At 42.3% G+C, this 18,980-nt stretch overlaps 1 protein-coding gene across 4 annotated transcripts in view; it reads left to right on the forward strand.

Annotated features, from left to right (window-relative positions):
- The window catches only part of ADNP (activity dependent neuroprotector homeobox), a 29,594-nt gene extending 16,319 nt beyond the window's left edge, over positions 1-13,275 (forward strand). For 3 of the 4 annotated variants that reach the window (XM_082362689.1, XM_082362688.1, XM_082362687.1), the window contains 3 exons: positions 5,190-5,302; positions 7,089-7,181; positions 9,097-13,275. In XM_082362689.1, coding sequence (XP_082218815.1) covers positions 5,195-5,302; positions 7,089-7,181; positions 9,097-12,204 — 3,309 coding nt within the window. In that variant the 5' untranslated portion in view covers positions 5,190-5,194 and the 3' untranslated portion in view covers positions 12,205-13,275. The remainder of the gene's footprint in view (positions 1-5,189; positions 5,303-7,088; positions 7,182-9,096) is intronic. The other variant, XM_082362690.1, reaches the window with a different exon arrangement.
- Positions 13,276-18,980: the final 5,705 nt, after the last annotated feature.

Consider the following 18,980-nt stretch of genomic DNA (forward strand, 5'->3'; position numbering starts at 1 on the left):
TAGGACAAACTATCATATTTACTGGCATATTTACTGGCATGTTAAATTAGCACCATATGTTCTTATTAGGAACTTGAAACATACAAGAATGCACGTAAAAATATGAAGAATTTGTATACTGGAAAATGCCATGCTAGATCCATACTTGGAGTCGTTTAAAATATAATCTGTAGAAGTTTGATTTGGAGGCTTTTTTTTTTTTCTCCTGGCTTGATTATCTGTGCCTAGTCAAAGGTTTAAGATTGGGTTTTATGGGAGTTCTTTTTGTTGTTTTGTTTTTACTTTCTGTGATGGCACAGTTATAAATACTTTTCTTCTACCCCTAAAAACAGGGACTAAATGATGCCATCCTTGATATGGTGGCTTTGCAGAGGGACTGCGATACACAGACAAGCCCCATTGACTATTGGTACATTAGGTCCTGCAAATCTTGCCTTAAGCCTGCTAAACTAGTCCTGTCATCTGTTGGGTTCCCCTCCATCTTCCTGACCCAGATGAGCCTGAGTACAGCCCCTGACTAGATCCAAGCCTTTTGGCAAGAGCTCTGGTTTCATAAATGATTATAATTACATTTCTCAGTTAATGACCTCTTTGCCTAAATGAAGTTCACAGTCATTGATGTTGTATCATCATCCTTGTACAGTCCTCCTATACAGATTCGGCCTCTAGTTATTTCCTCGTGAGACAGGTTCTCTCTGCCTTTATTTACCCTCTTTGTACTTGGTGTAAACGAGTACTTTTGCTTTTGGTATTTGGTGAGAAAAGAGGTACATGTATTTGATCAGTCTTAACGTATTCTACTTTATATGGTTTTAAGTCATCATGGCTACAGATGTCAGATTTTCATTTCAGCCATCTGACTCTTGCTTTCTGAGGAAGGAATTGCTTTCTGAGTGGGAATTTGGCCGGGATTATTGGTAAAACTTTAATGTTTTGGCCCTAATTAGTAGGTGTGGGTATAATTTGCAGATTGATAAGGAGTGTGGCTGAATTATTCAACAGTGAATTTAAATCATTCTCAAAAATCAATAATTTAAGTCTAGTTCATCAGGTAGCATATGCTTAACCAAAAGTTACTTAACTTCAGTTAATAAAACACTTGCAGACGTTAACTCCATTATTAATGGGTTTGAGCTTTCCCCAAAATCTTTCAGAATTTACAAAAATGTTTTACTCCTTCCATACAGTGTTCTTGATTAATGAAACGATGGGCCAGCGCCTCTTTCAGAATAACTGTATCTCCCTGACAAATTCCTATTCTTCCTACTAGTCCCAATTCACAAGAATAATTGTTTTGCATAAAATTCCCCATCTTCCCTTACTTTTTCACTTCACTTCCTCTTCTCTGTCCCACTACACAGTGGGTCTACCAGAACTTTTGGTTGCAAGTAACATGAACCAAAACTTAAGCAAAAGTGATCATGTGTTTGTTCTTGTTTATGAAAAGTTTGGGGGAGGGATGGTTCAAGGGGGCTGTCTTTCAGGCACAGCTAGATTGAGGACCTTAAGCAGTATCAACAGGAGTGTTTCCCTTTCTGTGCTTTTCGCATCATCACTGTCCGTCCTGTTTGGGGCACATGTCCAGGTCTGTATTAACCAGTGTCTGCAGAGATAGAACACTAATTGGTTAACCTGTGTCATATGCGTGGTGGAGGAAGGGCCTCTTAACTGACAGCGCCTCCACTGCGGCAGGAGTGGCTCCAAGAGGAAGTTGGGCAGGGAGAAGCAAGCATCTTTACTCCAGTGACCCAGTGCCTGCTGTATACCCCAGAAGCGATGGACTGTTGAAGGGGAAGAGCTGTGTCCTGTTCAACTTTCTGTTTCTAGCACATTAATGGGCAGGGTGCTCCAAAAATGATTGATGAACAGTGGTTTCGTTCTATTAAATTGGATGTTTTTCCCTTTTTTATGCCATGAGCTGAGAAGTTTATGGTTTGGCTGAAGGGAGCTCTCCTTGGTATTGGGAAAATGGTGCTGACCTGGTCAAAATGGCCATGCTGATAGCCAAGGAGGCTTAAGAGAAAGGTTTAGCCACTGGGGACAAATGTGGAAAGTAATCCCATCCTTCTGCATTCCTTTCAATGCCCATCTCTAGACAATTTTTGACATTATTGTAAGACATCTTCCTCCCTAAGAGTAGTGATTGTAAGAATTTGTTTTCATCTCTTCCTATTCAAAAGTGAGGAACACCCCTTAATCTCAGGCAGTCAACTTCCTATTTACTCTGTCCTTACCCCTCAGTTAAGAACAGAGTAAATAGGAAGGTGTGGGCCCCAAGAATCAGATAGGTAACATCAGTGAACCCTGAAGGCAGCTGTTGATTTGAAGTTGTTAACAGCAGGTGGTGGGCTGAAAAAAAAAACAACATAGGGCCCTTGAGTTCTTTTTCTTATCACCCATAATGTCTAACATTAACTGATAAGAGTTTGTTGGAGACTTTCTTACAAGGAACGTTTGGCTTGTTACAGGCATAGAAAAGCTTAAGTATACACAGGAAATGGAGGATGGGAGTAGGAGGGAGCCTTCTTTGCTCATTATATTCCTATACTACATACCTGCTTTATATACTGAGAGAAGTGTTTTATTTAACAAGCGAAAAACGAGAAGAATCTCTTAAGTGCTTTTGAGGATGCTAATGCATATGAACGTGTTATTCTAGCTCCAGATGGACAAAATCTTGGAAATGGCTTCCGTGGAGGGTGCCTCCATCTGGGGAAAGGGGCAGACGATAGAATTCTCAAGGTCATTAGAAATGTCAGAAATCTGCTTATGAAGACAGTTATAACCTTAACTCGGAATATTCTACATTTTTCGATGTAAACTTTTTCTCTTTTTTTTTGGCCGCACTGCGTGGCACGCGGGATCTTCGTTCCCCAACCGGGGATCGAACCCGCACCCCCTGTAGCAGAAGTGTGGATTCTTAACTACTGGACTGCCAGGGAAGTCCCGATGTAAACTTTAACTTGGATTCCTCCTAGCTAATCATAGAACAAATAACTTTTTTGTAGCATTTTCCAATAAGCAATGTCACTATTTTATTTATAAGCCTGTTTAATTCAACTCAAATAAGTAAACTCAAGATTTATTCTGTTGCTGAAATATCACCTTCTATAAATAAGTTTTTTGTAACTAAGCTCCCTTAGAGCATATTCTTACTTTTTCAGAACCGTAGGTGGATAAATTGGGTACAACGAAGCAGCGAGGTGCTTCACTTGGAGGTCTTGAAACAACTTTGTTAGCTGTGGGTGGGCACTTAGAACACCTGGTATTTTCCATAGGAAGCTGGGTTTTCCTTTGTCCTGAGCTGCAGTTTGGCTCCCTAGGATGTTTTCTGTATAGAAGGGGGGGCGGCATTTCCAAATCTGTGTGTGTGTTTTGCTGTGCTCATCCAGGAGGCAGGGAAAGCCAGAAGGGGCTGCCTCTGGGGCACGTCTGTGCTCTGAAGTGAAACAGGATTCACACGGGATGTTCCAGAAGAACTGGATTTTGGCCCATGGAGAGTTGATAAAATGAATGGAGAAACAAAATGTCTCTTTTCAGAATTGGGTGTTTATGGACATTCATTTTGATGCCTGGTCTCTTCAGAATTAGCCTATAACACTTCCTGTATTTCTGGAACACTTTTCTTATATTTCTGAAACATTTGTCTATCAGGTGGTTCTCTCTAAGTGACCTAGTTTGTGCGAACCTAGTTTTTTCTTTTTAATCAGTTTATTAACTGATTTTTTTTAAAACCATCAAAAAGATGGTTCAGAACAATTTAGCAATAAAATTTCCACAAGGAATAATGGATTTGGCCTTGAATGCACACTAATTTGTATCAGAAGTGACTTCTAAGTCTGTTAGCTAAACGATATGCAGATTATTAGATGGCAGAGAGTACAGAGGACACCATAGTCATGCTTCATAGCTAGGAGTTCCATCCTGAGGATGTGTTTTGCAGTGAACTGCATTCATCTTTTGGCCTCAGGTATACTAAGTTCTGGTAACATATCCAGATTTAGAATTTCTAGAAGTTGCTGGGATTGTTTTGGTAGGCTTCATTTTTTTTTCCAGTTTTCGTAGTTAATATTGATGTTTGGATTTGAATAATAAGTGAGGTAACATGATATCTTATTACATGTGGATTAGTTGACTTTATGATTGTGGTTTACAGATGGTAGTGGTATTATTCAGTGACAGCCTTGATTAATTAGAAACCCAGATTTGCATGTATTGAATACTAAATTTTAAATCCAGATGCATTGGCTTTTGTTTCTGCCTGTTTTTGATTTTTAGAACTACTTTACATTCTGCAAAATTTATTTGGAATATTAAGTCGATGATTAGTTTTTACACTATTTTGTAGGAAACATTTATGGTCACATTGGAAGCCATACAAATTCTCAGCTGCCCAAGTTTTATTAATTTTATTTTCTTAACCTTTGTTTTTAAGGAACTTGGGAAAGTGGAGCTAAATTTCTACTTTAATGTATTGGGTCATTTAAATAATTTTTCAGGTCCCTCATACACACATAAGCTTTTCATTTTTCAAAAGGGACCCCCTAAAGTCTGTAACAGTTATTATTTGCTCTGATGCTGAGTGCCCGGCTTTTCCCGTCTCAGCATTCATTCCGTGGCATTAGTGAGTGCCTTTGTCCAGGTGTGGTGCTGGCTGGGGGGCAAGTTACACAGCCATTCTTGTCTTTCGTTTGGGTGGTGTGCAGAAACTTACGGATACCACAGCAATACGCAGGGTAGCTCCCAGACAACAAAAACTTATTTCCCCTGGCACTCAAAATTATGTGGTAATAATGCTGAAATGGTGAACATTTTTCTGTTTTCAGAGGTTCAACATCACAAGGAGAAAAGCACTCACACTTGATTTTAAAGTAATCGGTTGGTATATAAACCTCATTCTCAACTTTAAATAAGCTCATCACCAAACTAGTTTTTTAAAAGTCTAATCAGAATTGTGCCACATTAGATTCATGTTACCTGTGATATAAAATGTCCTGTTAAAAATAGAAAAGATCAGAGAGTACTTATTTTGCCTGCCTGCTTTAAGTATTCAGAACATACTGGATAAGGATATCTACTCACCTTTTTTGTCAGACTGGGCCAGGGTTTGTGATCCTACCATCAGTGGAATTAGTAAATATCACAAGTTGTACATGTTTTGACTTGACTTAAATTTTTTTTTCCAATAGAAACTATGTTCCAACTTCCTGTCAACAATCTTGGCAGTTTAAGAAAAGCCCGGAAAACTGTGAAAAAAATACTTAGTGACATTGGGTTGGAATACTGTAAAGAACACATAGAAGTAAGTAGCATGTGATTTTTTAATTTTAACATGACTCAGCTTCTGATCCATTACTTTGTGTCAGTGGCCAGGATCGTTAATTCTTAGGGGTGATGCTGTATTTTAACTGCAGCGTTAGCTTTGCCTGAGCTTTCTCAAATAGCCTAACTTGTTCCCTTCTCCCTAAAATGGGCTTTTTCATCTTTGCATCCTGGAGCAAAAGCAGTTACCACTGAGGACGTACCACGTCAGTCATTTTTTACTAGGTGCTTTAAAATGGTCTCTAAATTCAAATCCTTAAAACAACCCCTGGGGGATATAGGAATTCTTATCTCCAATTTACAGATGAAGAACCAGTAAAGAAATAGGTCCACCTCACAGCTGAGCATGTGGCAGGGTCTGTCTGTGAGACTCCAGAGCCTTTTCTCATTCTGATATGCCTGAATGTTCTGATTGACCTTCTGGTTGTTGAGGCGTGGTGGTTTGGGTGTTTGTTGTCTCTTTCCTTGGGATTTGAGCATTTGTTGGCCCTTTTGACCCATCGTAGACTATTATCTTCCCCTAGGTAACAGTTTGGACTTCACAAACTGTTTTTCTAGCCTTTTTATTCTATGAGCTTTATTAACAGCCCTGTGGGATAGCCAGTGCAGTGGTCTCCTCTTCTAGATCTCATTACTCCAGGTCTTGTGGTTAGTTGATCAACAACCTCTGATTGGAAAGAAACGTTTAAAGCTGTTTTCCCCGCTAGCCTTTTAAGTTCCAGCTGGCCAGGGACCGTAACTACCTTGTCCATCTTTGTATCCTTAGCACTTAGCACAGTGCTGGGCACGTAACAGGCACTCAGTAAATGTTCGGATGGAATTGAAAGTAAAAAAGCAATTTCCTTCATGCAACAGGTTTTCTTTTTCTGGTTCCTGTTAATCCTGCTTTAGGGGTATATCATGAAGACTGAAGCTTCTCAAAATTGGGTTTCTCTAGTTATGTCGTCCCTGGTGTGGCAGTTCAATCCCTCAAGTTCAGGTAGATCTGCCTGATGAAACAGTCCATTTACTTCCCACGCAGTGGGGTAATCTTCACAAGAATAAATAATGCAAATGTTAAAGGTACCTTTTCTATCCTGCATTTGATTTGTTCCTCCCATTATTGCACCCACTACGTACTCTGGAATATATGTGTACTTGATTTTCCACACTGAACTGTGACCCTTTTAGGAACAAGAGGAATTTTACCATAAAACTTTTCATGTTCCTGTCTCAGGATGGAGGGGATCAAATTTTTACACAAGAATGTAAATTTAACATAATACTACTTGCTTTCTTTGAGTAGCTTTCCTCCTTTTGGGGTTGAGAAATCCTGAGTTTTCGTTCCAGTCCAATCCCACCCCACCCCCATCTCCCACAAAAGATTTTTCTTGCACAGAACCAGACTATCTCATCTGTAGTACTTACTGTAAGTGAACGTTGCTCTCTTACACTTCATTCTAATATTACAACTGATGAGTTATAGTACTCTTACGACGGGTGCTTTGGTATTAATATGTGGCTGAATTTTTTACTTAGTTAGAACTTCCAGTGGTTTCTTTGGAAACATGGTGACCATTAGGGGAATGTTTAGTTGATATAAAAAGTTCAATGTAACATCCATATGCCCTTTTGTATTTCCTAAGAGCTCTATCGATCCTAGTTTAGTTCTTGGTGGTGTCAGTTTTCCTGTGCATCTCCCCAACCCTAGTTAGAGATAGGATTTATATGTAAAGTTGAGCTAGAGTTGATACAATGTTTTTGAAACTTCTTTCACTGTTTTCTAGGATTTTAAACAGTTTGAACCTAATGACTTTTATTTGAAAAACACTACATGGGAGGATGTAGGACTATGGGACCCTTCACTTACAAAAAACCAGGTAAGTGGCACAGGAGACTTCCCCCAAAGGAAGCATCCTCCCTTTTCAGTTCTGCATCTTTCATGGTGTTGCACTGTTTGTAGGCAGCAGCCTAACGTGGGAAGTGTTGAAACTGATTGTTTCATATTTTCCTAAGAGGTAGGGAAAATTAGGAAGAACTTTTGGTCTTTTTTTTGTCATTGTACTGAAACTTCAAGTGTAAGAGGAATAGGAAAGTTTGTTACTTAAAAGTTGTGAAGCCCACTGTATACCAGCATTCCCCTCTCCTCCCCTAACCCCTGTCAAAAGTTGTTTGGTTCTTCTAATTCTAAAATGTTCCCTCCAGCATTCTGTTCATCTAGGGTATCCATCATTTTTCTGTGTTGCAATCCTTGTTTTTTCTAGAGAAGGGAAGACAGGGCTCTTACTTCCATTTACGTTTTCTTACTCATCTGTGTTGTCACCCAACCTCTCCGGGTAGCCTAAGCCAGCACGTGGGGGATGGCACAGGTGACTCTGTAGGATGGCACAGTGGTGCAGCTTAATTTTTACAAATTGGAATTAAAAACAGTATTAGGTAATCAAGGGCACCAGCCATGCTGGCAAATATCAATAGGTGATGATATAACAAAAATGGAGTTATAGGTGATGTTTTTTTCCACAGGGAGAAGTGATTATCAATTCAAACTGTACCACTATTTATTTCAAGTGATTGTAGTAATTCTGGATTATTGATCCATTCATCTGTTGGAATGTACTTGGCAGGGAATCAGTACTTTTAAAATCCACCTCAGAAATTTGATAATATAGTCATCTGTTTCTTTCTTAGAAATACCCCAAGAAAGGGTATTAACCAGCAGTCTTAAAATATGAAAGCTTTCCAGTGGGACACATCACTTAGTTAATTCAGTTTTACAAATACTAAAGAAGGGTTGAACTTTAAGGAAAAACAGAGTATTTCATTTTGGTTCGAATTGGTATCTGAAACAAGGTAGGTTTCTTAGCTTTCTAGGGGAAAAAAGATCACCTCTCACCAAAGTTGTGTTTCACCTATCTTCAAAGGACCAGCTGCACAGATGTTAATGAGCATGGTTCTGTAAGTTGCTCTTTGATACCAGTATATTCTGCAACGCTTTACTTTTTTATTGGCTTTTTAACACCTTGCTTTCCTCACAGTCTGTAGGAAATTTTTATTTAATTTCTTAATTTGAATCAAAGCAGCTGTCACTTCATTACTTCTTTTGAAGCAGCTCTTGCTTAAGAAGGAACAGCATGGCTTGTAGAAGAAAGCCGACTTTTCAAATCATTAGTTTTTTGATCTCAGTGAAACCTGAATACTATACTCTGCTTTGATCAGAGGGGGGAAATGTTTGAGATTTTTTGAAGATGAGCCTTTTTTTCTATGAAAATTTTTCCATGATGGGGAGGATCAAAGGTGTGTCTTTATATTATATTGCCTAATTGCACTACAACACTCTGGGCCCTGAGTTTTACTATATAGTGAATCTGAAGCCTTCAGCAACTTACCAATTCACAGAGTAATTGTAGTGATTTCAGCTAGCTTATTCTTATCCTTTCTAACTAAAACGTTTCTCTTGAAGCCATTTGTCTTTGGTTTCTCTAAAACCAATGAGCGAATGTGACTCTGGTCTTTTCTAAAAACACTGAGGAAGAACTTTGAATGGAGTTTTTATTTACACTGTGATGCCGAAACAAGTGTTTAGTTTAAAACAGCTTTCTCATTTGAATATTTTATAAATTTATTTTGCATTTTGCAAAAGGAAAAAAATGATACTCAAATCTCAGTGCATTATAGAGTTTCAGTTCTAAAAATAGCATTATGTCTCTTAAAGGACTGTCTGGGGGAAAAAAGCCTAAAACCTGTTACTGCTTATCTGAAGTGGCATTCTGATTCCAGTTTTTGTCTTTTCTTTAGGACTATCGGACAAAACCTTTTTGCTGCAGTGCTTGCCCATTTTCTTCAAAATTTTTCTCTGCCTACAAAAGTCATTTCCGGAATGTCCATAGTGAAGACTTTGAAAATAGGATTCTCCTTAATTGCCCCTACTGTACCTTCAATGCAGACAAAAAGACTTTGGAAACACACATTAAAATATTTCATGCTCCAAACGCCAGCGCACCAAGTAGCAGCCTCAGCACTTTCAAAGATAAAAGCAAAAGCGATGGCCTTAAACCTAAGCAGGCTGACAGTGTAGAGCAAGCTGTTTATTACTGTAAGAAGTGCACTTACCGAGATCCTCTTTATGAAATAGTTAGGAAGCACATTTACAGGGAACATTTTCAGCATGTGGCAGCACCTTACATAGCAAAGGCAGGAGAAAAATCACTCAATGGTGCAGTCCCCTTAGGCACAAATGCCCGGGAAGAAAGTAGTATTCACTGCAAGCGATGCCTTTTCATGCCAAAGTCCTACGAAGCTTTGGTACAGCATGTCATTGAAGACCATGAACGCATAGGCTATCAGGTCACTGCCATGATTGGGCACACAAATGTGGTGGTTCCCCGATCCAAACCCTTGATGCTGATTGCTCCCAAACCTCAAGACAAGAAGGGCATGGGACTCCAATCAAGAATTGGTTCCCTCGCTTCTGGAAACGTCCGGTCTTTACCATCACAGCAGATGGTGAATCGACTCTCAATACCAAAGCCTAACTTAAATTCTACAGGAGTCAACATGATGTCTAATGTTCACCTACAGCAGAACAACTATGGAGTCAAATCTGTAGGCCAGGGCTATGGCGTTGGTCAGTCAATGAGACTGGGTCTAGGTGGCAACGCACCAGTTTCCATCCCTCAACAGTCTCAGTCTGTGAAGCAGTTACTTCCAAGTGGAAATGGAAGATCTTACGGACTTGGGTCAGAGCAGAGGACCCAGGCACCAGCAAGATACTCGCTGCAGTCTCCAAATGCTTCGTCTCTCTCATCGGGCCAGTTAAAGTCTCCTTCCCTCTCCCAGTCACAGGCATCCAGAGTATTAGGTCAGTCCAGTTCCAAACCTACTGCAGCTGCCACTGGCCCTCCCCCACCCAATACTTCCTCAACTCAGAAGTGGAAAATATGTACAATCTGTAATGAGCTTTTTCCTGAAAATGTCTATAGTGTGCACTTCGAAAAAGAACATAAAGCTGAGAAAGTCCCAGCAGTAGCCAACTACATTATGAAAATACACAATTTTACTAGCAAATGCCTCTACTGTAATCGCTATTTGCCCACAGACACTCTGCTCAACCATATGTTAATTCATGGTCTGTCTTGTCCATATTGCCGTTCAACTTTCAATGATGTGGAAAAGATGGCGGCACACATGCGGATGGTTCACATTGACGAAGAGATGGGACCTAAAACAGACTCTACTCTGAGTTTTGATTTGACATTGCAGCAGGGCAGTCACACTAACATCCATCTCCTTGTAACTACGTACAACCTGAGGGATGCCCCTGCTGAATCTGTTGCTTACCATGCCCAAAACAACCCTCCAGTCCCTCCAAAGCCACAGCCAAAAGTTCAGGAAAAGGCAGATATCCCTGTTAAAAGTTCACCTCAAGCTGCAGTGCCCTATAAAAAGGATGTCGGGAAAACCCTTTGCCCTCTTTGCTTTTCAATCCTAAAAGGACCCATATCTGATGCACTTGCACATCACTTAAGAGAGAGGCACCAAGTTATTCAGACGGTTCACCCAGTGGAGAAAAAGCTCACCTACAAATGCATCCACTGCCTTGGCGTGTATACCAGCAACATGACCGCCTCGACTATCACTCTGCATCTGGTCCACTGCAGGGGTGTCGGAAAGACCCAGAATGGCCAAGATAAGACAAATGCACCCTCTCGGCTTAACCAGTCACCAGGCCTGGCACCTGTGAAGCGCACTTACGAGCAAATGGAATTTCCCTTGCTGAAAAAGCGAAAGTTAGATGATGATAGCGATCCGCCCAGCTTCTTTGAAGAGAAGCCTGAGGAGCCTGTTGTTTTAGCCTTGGACCCCAAGGGTCATGAAGATGATTCCTATGAAGCCAGGAAAAGCTTCCTGACAAAGTACTTCAACAAGCAGCCCTATCCCACCAGGAGAGAAATTGAGAAGCTGGCGGCCAGTTTATGGTTGTGGAAGAGTGACATTGCTTCCCATTTTAGTAACAAGAGGAAGAAGTGTGTCCGAGACTGTGAAAAGTATAAGCCTGGTGTGTTACTGGGCTTCAACATGAAAGAATTAAACAAAGTTAAGCATGAGATGGATTTTGATGCTGAGTGGCTATTTGAAAATCATGATGAGAAGGATTCCAGAGTCAATGCTAGTAAAACTGCTGACAAAAAGCTCAACCTTGGGAAGGAAGATGACAGTTCCTCAGACAGTTTTGAAAATTTGGAAGAAGAATCCAATGGAAGTGATAGCCCTTTTGACCCTGTTTTTGAAGTTGAGCCTAAAATCCCTAATGATAACCCAGAGGAACACATACAGAAGGTAATTTCTGAGGATGCTTTAGAGTCTGAGAAGCTAGACCAAAAAGAGGAGGATGGTTCAAAATATGAAACTATTCATTTGACTGAGGAACCAACCAAACTAATGCATGACGCCTCTGATAGTGAGGTGGACCAAGATGATGTTGTCGAGTGGAAAGATGGTGCTTCTCCATCTGAGAGCGGCCCTGGTTCCCAACAAGTGTCAGACTTCGAGGACAACACATGTGAGATGAAAACAGGAACCTGGTCCGATGAGTCTTCCCAGAGTGAAGATGCAAGGAGCAGTAAGCCAGCTGCCAAAAAAAAGGCTACCATGCAAGGTGACAGAGAGCAGTTGAAATGGAAGAATAGTTCCTATGGAAAAGTTGAAGGGTTTTGGTCCAAGGACCAGTCACAATGGAAGAATGCAACTGAAAATGATGAGCGCTTATCCAACCCACAGATTGAGTGGCAGAATAGCACAATTGACAGTGAGGATGGGGAGCAGTTTGACAACATGACTGATGGAGTAGCTGAGCCGATGCACGGCAGCTTGACCGGAGTTAAACTGAGCAGCCAACAGGCTTAAGGGCCAGGTTCTCTGGCATTGGTGACAAATGCTGCAGCCTGGAACTCTGTTCTCCTTTCAGTATGACTGCAAAGCTGTATTCTAACTGGTACTGCCTTTTGAGTGCTGGGTCATCAGGCTGTGGGGACATGTGGCCACTCTGATCCAAGTGGTTATTTCTAAGTCTATGACACATGATTGGCTGATCTTGCTTTAGAACGTGCTGTGACAGGCACAGTAACTAAATGTGAAAAACCAGTAAGTTGGGGGCTCATGAACGCACATGAGAAAAAGCAGAGGTTTATCTGCCTTCTCAACATGTCTTTCCCTCTGTAAAATGTTTGGTTGGATGTCCTTGAGAAGCGTTCTCTTGATTCAAACGGTAGTGTAGGGCCAACGTACAAGCTACCAGTCCAATGTGTATAGTAGACTTTGGGGAAATTGATTTTTTTTCATGTATTCATTCTGAATAGTTGAAATGTATATTTGTACAGTCTTTTAGACCTATTCAAGTGATGCTTATGATATTGTTATTGTGTACCCATCATAGATTTGTTTCTTTTTTTAGTGTTGCCCTTGCTGTGTTAATAAGCGCTGTATCTAGTTGACCTAGCAAAAGCCTGAAACTACGCTAGTGTGGACTTCGGGACAGACTTAGTTTTTGCACATAACCTTGTACAATCTCGCAACAGAGGCCAGCCACATAAGATATATATCTGGACTCTCTTGTATTATAGAATTTTTCTTGTTCTGAATATCCTTGACATTACAGCTGACAAAAACAAAAACTGGTATTTCAGATGTTTTCTGAAATCTTTTAAGCTAAAATCACATGCAAGAATTGACTTTGCAGCTACTAATTTTGACACCTTTTAGATCTGTATGAAAGTGTGTTGTGTTGAAGCAGCAAACCAATGACTGCTGCCTTTTGGATATTTAGTTTTATCTTTAGTTAAACACCACCCTGGTGTAGTCATTTATACCATCTAATATATGACACACTGTTGTAGTATGTATAATTTTGTGATCTTTATTTCCCTTTGTATTCATTTTAAGCATCTAAATAAATTGCTGTATTGTGCTTAATGTAAATATTTGCTTTATTACACATTACAGTCCTGTGTGTCCATTATGTCTTGTGCCAGTTGATGCCATGGCTCTCTTTCATCAGAGATGGAGGTACAGCCACTGAGGAAACTTGTGGAAGACCAAGATTTGCCGTTGGCATAAAGAATGCTTTCTCTCAAGGCACCTGTTGCAAATTCTTTGGTTTGGTTTTTGTCTTTTTCTCTTTTTACTGGCTAAAATAAACATCCTCGAGTTTTTTCAGTTCCCCTTTTGTTGAGGAGCAGAGCCTGCTTATATATGTAAATGTCTCGATGATAAAAGGATGTAAACATAAGTTAGCATTCATTTGCAAGCAGAATCTTAATGCCCTGGTGTTCTTTTGTCTAAATGAAGTAAATGTTAGTTTTCACCTTATAATGGGAACAATTGTACTAAATAGTCAACTTCTCTCTGCTTTTGTTATAACTCTCTGGACCATCTTGCCGTTAAGAAAAAGGCTTCGGAGATGACACGTTTGGAGGGCTGTCAAGATGCAAGGAGCTGGTATGGTGCGTTTACTGTGCATGGATTTCCAAGAGCAACCCCGTACTAAAGAACAGAAAGTTACAAAGAGGCAGAATTAGGCCGATGTTTTTGGCAGTTAGGACAGTGATGGGATGGATGCTGCAATCCATGCAGAGGCTGGTCAGTCACCTCCCAGGGACACTGGCCTGAAGAGTTCTGAAGTGGCTAGTTTCCATGATTTCTGAGACTTTTCCCAGAGGGTTCATCTTGTTAATGCTTTTGCTACCCAGGAATAAAGGTTTTGACCAACGTTCCCGTAAGATGTAAAGTCGTGCCTCTCAAAAACAATACAGGAGAAAGCACAAAAATAGACTAGACCCTTTAGGGTGTTCGGGGCTGGCGTGGAGCTACTCTAAATCCATTATACAGCTTATAAATCCTGTGGACACCATTTAGGACAGGATGTCCCCAAGTTAAGATGCTACAGATTGAGAAGGTCTCTTTCCCTTAAGGACAGTAATACCAGCTGCATTTAAGCCATCTCACATTTGTTTTGAAATTAGTCTGCCTAATTAAAAGGTAGGAAGAATTTAGCCTGGGCTTAGAGTCCTACATGGAGTACTAGTGAGACTTGTGCAAAATAGTGGGGCGGGGTGGGGGGACGTTCCAGGTTGGACATTTGAACAAAGACGAGTATGCCTCCTTGCTGAGGTGGTGTGAGTGGGCCTTGTTGGCATGTGGAAAAGAGTTTAGCCACCTAAGAACTGGAAATAAAGATTTCCAAGTAGAAATGTTGCAGAAGCCCTAAAAGTGTCTCAATAAAAGCCATTTTTAAAAAATGCTGTTGCTACTGTTTGCTTTTGGAATAATCTGGAAATAAAAACTGGCATTCTGCCATCTTCTAATTAGAGAAGGTCTATAACGATTGAATAATCCTGTAGATTTGCTTTTTAACAAGGAAAAACAGAATTCCAGAGAACTTTTTGCCCTTTAAATTTACTGTGGCCATGAGTTCCAGACTCAGACTGAGTAGCACTATGGTTTCTCTCCCTTTTCAGCACGTTGAAGCATTTTCTTGTCCCATCTTTGGTCCCTTGTCATTGAGCAGTGCAGGGTCTTCAGCAAATAGCTCTTTGTCCCCTCTTAAATTCCAAGTAAAAAAGGATCTGCCTCCTTTTCTCCCCTGTGGCTGTGTTTCTGTCTACTCGAAATGCCTACCCACTTGTGAAGACGCACAGTACTTCAGGAGGGAACAAAGTGCCAGATTTGAAAACGATCTATCAAAGGCTGGGAATGCCCCGCCCGAAACACTTCCCTGGGAGCCATTCAACTTGCTTTTGCCAAGTGAGTACTGCCATATAGAGGGGTGGTTCCCCACGTTGTGGACCACCAGCACCCAAACCTTGAGATGGGGCTCCCAAATCATCTCTAGGTGATTCTGTGCCACGCGAGCTTGAGAACCACTTAGCTTGAGTGATGGAAAAATCTACTTTTCACCAGCGAGGTTAGGTAGAGCATACTGAGTCCGGATTCCACAGAGCAGCCGCTCAGCCTTCTACCCCTCCCTTAGGCAATGATCTATTCAACCCATTGTGACCCTTAACTGCCAACCCACCCTGTAGCTCACTGGCCTGGCACCAGTTGCAGGCATGTTTCACCGAAGTGTCATGTAGGAACATTTCAAACTCCTAAACCCCCCGAGGACTGGAAACAAAAGGAAGAGGCTGCTCTCACTATTCTGAAATGCGTTCCAACATACCAGTTATTAACTGGCCGCCATGACGTACGTGGTCTAGGGAAAGACTCGGCTGAGAGAAACTAGACAGGCAAGTTAGAAAAAAAAGGTGTTTTCTGCCAACTACTACTAGAAGGCTAGCTCAAAAACGGATCCAAACTTGCACCGAAGGAGGGTCACCATTTGGTAATTCTTTGCATCCTGCTACTTCCCATCAACTTACTCCACTTTAAAAAATTAACTTTAACATTCACTATAACTTAAATCCTAGTGGAATTACAGCTTAATGGAGTTGTGTTCAAAAATTGGCATATAAGGCAAAAACTGCATATATCCTGAAAATCCTTAAGTCATGATTTCAAAGTGCTCCAGCTAAGAGGACACAGGAGGGAAGGTCCATAGTCATTTCCAGGACACATTCTCTGTGGTTTTTTCCAGCATATGTACAATGTTATCAGTATACCTTAGAAAGGTGCAAGGCCATTTACACCTAAACTGGTTTTTGCAATAAAAATCTTGCTGTACCTTTATGAGTGTCTTATTACCAAGTGAAGCAAAATGGATAGCCTAATAAGCAAATTGTTCAACTTGTGGAAACTGATGGAGCAAGAGGCTAGAAAGAAAAGGGCTTTTCCAATGCATTTGATGTCAGTGCCGTATTGGCTGCCATCTAGATTGGAGCAGAATGTGACAGCTGTGTACGTGGGGCAGCCGTCTGGGAATCTAAAAATTAAAAGATCTTGCCTTGGGGACCATTGGCGAAAAGATCACTGCACGACTTGCTGGTGGCTGCAACTGCTGGCACAGCTCTACGGGCTTCCCCGGGAAGAGGACTCCGAGAGAGGCTTAAACACAGAGCCCTCCAAGGAGGGGACCTCCAGGCCAGGGGTGAGATTACACCTTCCCTAGGAGTTCAACACTGTTCCTGAAAATGCCTGGAGCAGCTCAGCACACATCCTAAGTACATATTTACTCAAGAACTTTCCAAACATCACAGAAGTGTTCTGGGACTAGTTGTAGGGCATTAGATTCCAAGATAATTTGAGTCCTCAAAACGGTCCTGCCCCAATTCCCTAAACCACCCCCCCACCCAAAAAAAAAAAAAGTCCTCTAAAGGGAGTATTAGTACTAGGTTTCGGGTTTCAGGACATGAAGTTTCAGAGAAGCCAACTTGTCCCAAGATTCCAGCTGGCAGAGGGGAGATGCTGACTTGGACCCAGGATATCTGAGTCCACAGCCCCTGGAATTCCCAGCCACACCATCCAGCCTTGATCTTGGCTGAAGACTACCCTCTTAGGAAAGGCTTTCCCTGCTATGAATGCAAAGACGTGTGAGACCCGGTTTCTAAACCAACACATCACAGTTTCCCTGGCACAGCGTTTCCCAAACTATACTCGTTCACACTGCCATCTTTGTCACTTTTGCCACATCTGCCTAACAGCTGCTTTACATACTTAGTATGTTTCAACTCCCCTTTTTGAAAGGGAAAACTGTATCTCTACACAAAAAGGACAACCAGCATAATTTGCCATTAATGAAGGCATCCCTGAAAACACATACAAGACAAAACGTTAGACTAAAAATGTGCCACCTGTCATTGCTTGCTGATGGCTGTGAGCCTGAGACTTGCTCTGTTTGATAAAAAGGAAAATCAGAGGGGTCCAGGGCACACTAGCACCAAGATGAGACTTTTTCCTTGGCCCAGACGAGACTGGAAGAATTGGATGTGTCTCCATGGACTCGTGTTACCTGATGCATGCCAGGTGGCACCAAAACCATTTGTCAAGACATGGCTCTGGTTCAGAGTGCTTCGCAGGGAAGCCTTTGCCCAGTCATTACCCAGCTCTTCTTACCTGGCTTTAGACTCCTTTTTATGAAATAGGGCTCTCACTGGCAGTAGCGGGAACTCCAACTCAGATTGGGCTTAATAAAGGGGACACACAGGTAACAGCTGTGGCCGAGGAGGGCGGGCTGCTCAGTGATGTCAGCAGGGTGTCAGGTCCTCTGTGCTTCCGTCCTGCCACCCACACGGTCACCTTCATCCTAAGCAGGGACCCTGGTGTTCGTGTTGCTTCCCATTCACCTGCCCTGAGAGAGGGTTTCCCCTCCCTTACCACAGAGGGAGAGTCCTGAACTTGGAGCTAATTGGACCACTCCAGAACCAGTTTCTGTGGCTGGTAGGCTTAGGCCAGACCTAAGCCTCGGTGAGTCACTGTGAGCTAGGATTACCTCGATGGGCTTAGATCAGGCAATACCAATCTCTGGAGCTAGGGTGGAATCAATTCAACCCAAACCAGAAACCAACTCAAGCCCGATTCTACCCACTACACTCAGGAGGGTGTCAGACGGATACTGGGGCCTCCACACTCTTCAAAGGAAACCTCCTTGAAAAATCTCTTAACTGCTATACTTCCAAAGCACGGATTCCCAGACCTGGCTGCATCTTGAAATCACCTGCGGATTTTTAACACTTAGAGATGCTGGGGACCCTCCCCCAGAGATTCTGATGCAATTGGTCTGAGCTGTGGCCCAGCTGACTCCAATGTGGTTCCCAGGCAAACCTGAGAACCACCGTTCTAAAGACGCAAGGGACCAAGGCTACAGCGTGAGCCTTCCCCTGATTCATGTATTTGCTACCAGTGGTCTCCTGTTTAAGACCATTTATTCTATTTCTCTCCATTCAACAAACACGCACTTGCCGGACAGCCTAAGAACCCCCATCTCTACACCCAGAGACGCAACTTGTGTGTAGAAAACAGTTACACGTGTAAGCTAATGCCCTGATGTCTCGCCGGTTCCCCAGGAGCAATGATGAGACGGCGGGCCTACACGGGTCACCCTGGCGGGGTCACCGCTGCAAACACTCCCAGTCCTGGTGCCAACAAAAGAAAAGCACAAACCTCATTGTCCAGGGCGCTCCCCCAGGTCTCCTCCCTCTCCTGCGCCTCGGGCGTGGCTCTCCCAGAAGAGCCTTGCTGGCGAAACGCTGAATGCTACATTTATGACGGAACTGCTCCCTGGAAGACCCAATGAGAAAGTCCTTCCGGTTGAGGGGCCGACCTCCAGCAGAGTCAGGCTTGCCTGGTTTGGGTCTCTGAGGGAATCACGTGATTATCCAGACCAGGTACACCTGCCCGCTGCAGTCGGCTCCGCACTCCTTCCTCCACCTCAGCAGCCCAGGCAGCGAGCAAAGCACACTCGCCGGAAGTCCCCGCAAAGACGGCAGAAATAAGCCTCAGACCACTGCCCTTCCCCAGCTGCTTGCAAGCCTAAAATGCATCCAGCTGGTGCTTACCGATAAGAATTTTGATGCTCTTAAATCTACAGCGAGCACACAGGCCTCACAGAGGAAATTCTGTGACAGCTGCTCCGAGTCAGAATTGCTTTGAATTCTTTCAAACCCAAAGATGGTTGTGCTCTTGACCATAAGACAAAGCGGGGGGGCTTCCCTGGTGGCGCAGTGGTTAAGAATCCGCCTGCCAATGCAGGG

The sequence above is a fragment of the Balaenoptera borealis genome (assembly GCF_965194805.1).
Source record: "Balaenoptera borealis genome assembly, chromosome: 16".
NCBI lineage: Eukaryota > Metazoa > Chordata > Mammalia > Artiodactyla > Balaenopteridae > Balaenoptera > Balaenoptera borealis.